General features: G+C 42.7%; 2 protein-coding genes across 2 annotated transcripts; both read right to left on the reverse strand.

Moving 5' to 3' along the window:
* Positions 1-1,899: 1,899 nt before the first annotated feature.
* On the reverse strand, positions 1,900-3,311 carry LOC129720257 (uncharacterized). The gene is made up of 2 exons (XM_055671708.1): positions 3,187-3,311; positions 1,900-3,106 (listed from the first exon to the last, which is right to left on the reverse strand). The coding sequence occupies exons 1-2, from the start codon at positions 3,309-3,311 to the stop codon at positions 1,900-1,902; spliced, it is 1,332 nt and encodes a 443-aa protein (XP_055527683.1).
* A 94-nt stretch (positions 3,312-3,405) lies between these two features.
* On the reverse strand, positions 3,406-4,782 carry LOC129720258 (uncharacterized). The gene has a single exon (XM_055671711.1). It carries the CDS (start codon positions 4,780-4,782, stop codon positions 3,406-3,408), a length of 1,377 nt encoding a protein of 458 aa, XP_055527686.1.
* Between the last annotated feature and the right edge of the window lie 1,275 nt (positions 4,783-6,057).

A 6,057-nucleotide genomic window follows, 5' to 3' on the forward strand; every position in this document is an offset into this window, starting at 1 on the left:
ATGCAAACTCGAATCCAAAGAATTAAGCATAAATATTGCATAGCCCACCTGCTTCTTCGTAGTGACCCCTATTCTTTATGAACTAGAAAACTATCGATTTCCGTAAATGATTCTATTGGAATGTGAATTATTTTGTCATGAAAAATAATTCAATGTTCAGAAATCAACCTTTTTATATACATATACCAATTCAGTTTTTATCGTTATTTTATAAAAACAGCGCATAGCAACATATACTTACTACAATGTTCGACATCAAAACGTTTTTCTTCTAACGATGAAATGAAAAAAATAAACCCAATGACGCTTCATATCGCTTTTCTACAGGCATTCCTGAAAAATTAAAGTCCATCATCATTTGCTTCTGCTGCTTTGTTTGAAACCCTCCTAATGAATACAAAATGGCGAGACCAGATGTATGGCCTCTCATCGAATAATTTCAAAGAGTCGCTCTGAAATTCTCGGATCAAATGGTTTCCACGGAAATGAAGATAAATAATTTTGTTGTAGTTTTAAATCAACTGAAATTTCCCAAAACTTCCATAATAAAACAATTTAATAAAACGTATTTTTTCAAAGAGAAAAAGGGACAGTATTAAATTGTGCAGCATTTGCTTTTACAACATTCTTACTTTTATTACCCATATTATTATTATCATAAAATAAGCATTGAATCATAAAGCAGTAGCCATTCTGCTCATTTTGAACCGGTATCCCATGGGACTTAATTGAGATCAGCAAGAAGCAGCATCCAGGAAAGCAACATTCCTAACGCTTTACCTGGATTTTACCCTCGCGTGTCTCAGCTTATGAAAGCTGACAGGCTGGGGGAGAAACAGCGTCGTGAAATCATCGAAATGTTCATTTTAAGCATACATATACAGCGTTTTTTTATCGGCCAGTATCTACATCCGACCTGGCAAGGTAAGTCTCCCGGTTCAAGCGAGGGGGAAAACGATATTCGCATCGCAAGATGGAAACATTCGCGAATAAAATCCGCCCACCATTCAACTTGCAATGAAAAACTTTCTAATGGAAACTGTAAATTGATACTAGGTGGAGTAAAAAAAGGAAGAATGGCGACTATGCACGCGTTTCTACCGGACAGAAAAAAATTAAGATAAAAAACTTTACGGATGCTGTCGCTAGCCGTTAAGGCAAGGATACTTTTAATTATTACTTTCAGTCAATGATATACACTACGCAAGGCTTTCTTTAAACCGAACTCGAATGAAAAGTGAAAAAATGCAATATAGAAAGTCCCTATTGATATTCTTCTGATAACAAATGAAAACTCATTATATTTTAAATCTTCTTTATAAATCTATACCAGAAAAAGGTGATTAATTATAGTAAAGTATGAATTTTTATTAACTATTCTACAATTAAAAATATTATCATTTGTGAAATTTAGTTATCTTGGTCGAGCTTCGTAGCCGCAAGGATACAGAGTCCGCTTTGACAAGCGAATGGTGATAGGTTCGAATCTTAGTAGAATCAAACCATTCGTTCTCAAAAAGGACTTTAAGTATGGGTTTATTCTCAGGCTCTTCCACACAAAATCTTCTCTCCAGATTTAATAACCTCTCGTCTAAGGGGCCGTTCAATAATTACGTAAGCATATTTTTCCACTTTTTCAACCATACCTCCCCCCCGCCCTTGTAAGACATCGTAAGATTTTTTGATACCCACCTCCCCCTAGTTAGATCTTATAATAAATACTATATATAAATCATCCTGATATATAAATCATCCTGAAGCAAGCACAGTACTTCGTTTTAATTCGAGTTAATCGTCCTTCCGTAATTTTCTTTTTATGAATTTTACCGTCCACACTTTCATGAACATGGTTATTTGAACAGCTGCATTAACAATGTTTTTCTTACGTAAGATAATCAATTAAGCCAGCGACCAACGCGCCCAGAGATCCTGATGCGATTTTTTCATGTGTTGAAGGCGATCAAGATGACCCGGGTTAATGTGGCTCAGATCTGGTTCAGATATAGAAACTAAAGATCCCCCGATTAGGAAATGCCCAGGCGTTATGACGTTGAAGTCGTCGGGTGAGTCGGACATCTGTGACAGCGGGCGAGAATTTAACACAGCTTCGACTTGGGTGACGACGGTGTGAAATTGGTCCACCGAGAAGGCCCTTTGTCCCGTAATACGACGAAAGTGATGTTTAAAGGACTTAATTCCAGCCTCCCATAATCCGTAAAAATGCGGTGATCGAGCAGGGATAAACCGGAATTTGATTCCATTGTCAATGCAATGGTGTCGCCATTGGTCTCCCTTCAATTGTTTAATAAGCTCATTTCGCGACTGTTGCAGCTCGCGGTCCGCCCCGACGAGTGCGGTCGCGTTGTCACAATGTATTTCGGTAATACGGCCACGACGCGCGACAACGCGTTTCACGGCGTTAATGCATGATGCTGAGGAAAGCTCGGCAACGATTTCCAAATGCGCAGCCTTCACCACTAAACATACAAATAACCCGACGTACATTTTTACCGACGCTCCTCTCCCATATAACGAACGGACAAAAAACGGTCCACAGTAGTCCATTCCCGTATAAGTAAAAGGTCGGGCCGGTGTAATGCGTACCGCTGGTAGTGGGCCCATTATCTGTGTAGCTGGTTTTGGGTGACACTGGAAGCAAGTAATACATTGACGAACTACCTTGCGTGCCAAATCACGTCCTCTTAACGGCCAATATCGTTGACGCATTGTAGCAAGTAGCAATGTTGGGCCACCATGTAATGTTCTGAGGTGTATTACTCGTGCAATCAGCAGGCTGAGTTTGTGTTTGGCTGGTAAGAGGATAGGAAAGCGAGTGTCAAATGGAGCATTCGAGTAACGCAGACGACCCTCGATTCTTAATAGTCCAAATTCGTCCATAAAAAGATTTAGGTTTAGAAGCGATGATTTCATGCCAGAATTCACGATATTTGTTGATGGTTTATCTTTAGTGAATCTTCTAATCTCCGCTGGAAAGGATGAACGCTGAGTGATGCGAATAAGAATTTTCAATGAATAATCAAACTCTTCTGGAGTTAACGGCACTACCAACCGTAGTTCCCTCGAAGCCCTACAGTTTTTGTAGAATCTGTAGCAATAAGCAACGAATCTCAGCAACTTGGCGAGTTCTGAATAGCGCTGAAAAAGATTATTTTCATCCTGACTTACATGTAGTGACACCACACATTGGGCTTCTTCATAAGCTTGAAGGTTTTCTGGAAGTGACATCGGCTGGTCAGGCCAATTATCAATCGTGGAACGCAAAAAGTTGGGTCCATGCCACCATAAATCATCCTTCACGATGTGGCTCGCCAGAGTGCCTCGGGAAATTCTATCAGCAGGGTTAAAGTCGGTTGGGACTTGTTTCCACTCGAGGCCCTTGGTCAATCATTGAATTTCAGCCACACGATTCGAAACAAAAACCTTCCACTTACTAGATTTCGATTTGATCCAGTGTAGCACGATCGTTGAGTCAGTCCACATGGTTGCAGATTCGGTGAACTGTGTCGTTCGTTTAGGCTTATCTACAAGCTGACTGCCAAGACGAGCTGCACTAAGTTCTAATCGTGGCACTGAATGACCACGTAACGAGGCTACGCGAGATTTCGAGGTAAGAAGGTGGCTTTGAAGCTCACCGGCTTCGTTTGGGGACACAATGTAAATGCAACATCCGTAACCTTTGGTTGAAGCGTCACAGAAGCAGTGTATCCAGTATCGGTTGGACACATTTGCCACAATTCTTCTTGGGACTTGTAGAATCGACAATTGTTGAATATCAGAACGATAGGCCAACCACCATTGTTTAAATTCTTCGGATAGCTCTGCATCCCATGGAAGGTGTTCCGCCCAAAGCGTTTGTACAAACATTTTGGCGTTAATCACGACGGGTCCAAGCAACCCGATAGGGTCAAATAAACGTGACATCTCGGAAACAACTACTCGTTTTGTGATGACACATTGGCTATGTAGAGTGAGTATTTTAAACATGAACCTATCAGATTTAGGTAACCATAGGAGGCCAAGAGTTTTAATGGATGCCGTCCGATCGATTTCCAGTTGATTTGAGGCGTCCCATAAATCTGTCGGAACTTTAATCAATACTGTGCTGTCATTGGTGGCCCATTTTCGCAACACGAATTTGGCATTCGCAAGTAGTCCAATCAATTGCTCACAAGTTTGTTGAAGGGTCTTTAAATCATCGTGACCCGTCAGAACATCATCGAAGTATGTCCCTTGTCGAATGACAGGCACGGCAAAAGGATAACGTTCTCCATCCTCAAATGCTAATAGGCTGAGAACTCGCGTAGCGTGAAACGGTGAGCTGGTGAGGCCGTATGTCACGGTTTTTAGTTGGTAGACTTGGATTGGCTCTACTGGATTATACCTCCATAAAATTTGCTGGAACCGACAATCGTCTGAATGAACCCAGATTTGTCGGAACATTTTTTCGACGTCAGCAGTCACAACAAAGCGTGGCTTTCGGAAATTGATAACCGTCGAGTACAAAACAGGTTGAATTGTTGGACCAGCGACCAGAGCTTCGTTGATCGAGAGGTTGTTTGTTCCCCGGCATGACCCATCAAATACAACCCGAGTCTTCGTGGTTGTACTTTCTGGACGGTGAACAGCATGATGTGGGAGGAAAAACTGTGGACCGTTAACCGCGCGCGAAATCACATCCATATGCCCAAGTTTTTCATACTCCTGCATGAACAGCAAGTATTCTTGGCGGATGTTTTCGTTGGCAGCCAACCTCTTTTCCATAGCGAGAAAACGACGAAGAGCGGGAGTGTATGAATCGGCAAGCATTGGCACCAGATCTTCCCTCAACGGAAGGCGGACTACAAAGCGACCATCATTGCCCTCGACACGGTTTGACAAAAATGATCTTCGCAGAACTGCTCGTCCGCAGTATATGCCTTGTAGTTATCTAGGTCCTCCATTTCCCAAAAACGTTCTAGTTGAGCGTCGAGAGCCTCGTCTGAACAGAAAAAGCTCGACTGTACTGAAGTGTCTGTGAATTGCTCTTTTACCTTGCCGCAAACGATGGACCCAAGCACTGTTTTCTGAAGTAGGGGATATCCAGCATCTAAGCGAATCTGATCCTGCTGCAGCAGTGAGTAGAATAACTCGGCACCGATTATTACATCAACCCCTTGGCTGACGTTAAACTGAGGATCAGCTAACGGAAGGTGACGTGGGATCCGCCAACGGGTCACATCAATGTGTTGATTTGGTAAAGCGACAGTGAGTTTGGGCAAGACCAAACATTCGAGGCTAGACTCGAATCCTCCAAAGCGCGAAGCGATTGACAGCATTACTCTGTAACGTACATTAACTGTTGCCTGTCCAATTCCACTAACTGGAGAGTTAAGCTGAGTTCGACACAGATTGAGTCTTTGGCATAGGGCTTCTGATATAAAGCTTGGCTGAGAGCCACTATCCAACAGCCCTTAGCAAACTGAAATTTGTTGTCTGAATCTCGGACCTTTATAACAGCGGTAGACAGAAGAACGGTGGCTTGATTGTCTGGAACTATCTTCGTACTTTGACAGGCAGTGGGAGGTGAAGTAAAATCGAACGATGCTACCGGCGACGATGGAGAGGTAATTTCGACCGACGATGACGATGCGAGAACCGACGTGTTCAGTGGTGAGGCATCCGGAAGCTCAACCGACCGAGAGCGTTCGACCGAATCGAATTGCGATAATTGACATTCTTCCGACAAGTTCGAGTGGGCGAAAGAGCTTTGTTGAACCAGTTGACCGCCATTAGCTGGAGCGATGGACGTCGGTAATGGTGGTAAATGCAAGAGAGAGTGATGCTTTTTGCCGCATGTTTTGCATACTCCACTGGTACAATCTCTCGCCAAATGATTTCCCTTGAGACAACTTATGCAAAGATTGTGTCTTTTTACTAAATCGAATCGCTCGTGTGGTGTGGATTGTGGAATTTCTCACACTGGAACAAAAAATGTGATTGTTTACAGTAACTACATGTGGTAGTGTTCGATGTGCCTACATACGCCAGCGGTACCCG

This window comes from Wyeomyia smithii, chromosome 2 (assembly GCF_029784165.1).
Source record: "Wyeomyia smithii strain HCP4-BCI-WySm-NY-G18 chromosome 2, ASM2978416v1, whole genome shotgun sequence".
NCBI classification, from domain to species: Eukaryota; Metazoa; Arthropoda; class Insecta; order Diptera; family Culicidae; genus Wyeomyia; species Wyeomyia smithii.

Coding starts and splice junctions, on each gene's coding strand:
- LOC129720258 (XM_055671711.1), bottom strand. CDS start 4,782: ATGGAAAAGAGGTTGGCTGCCAACGAAAACATCCGCCAAGAATACTTG.
- LOC129720257 (XM_055671708.1), bottom strand. CDS start 3,311: ATGATTTATGGTGGCATGGACCCAACTTTTTGCGTTCCACGATTGATA. Junction 3,107..3,186: donor AATGTGTGGTGTCACTACAT/GTAAGTCAGGAT, acceptor TTATTGCTACAG/ATTCTACAAAAACTGTAGGG.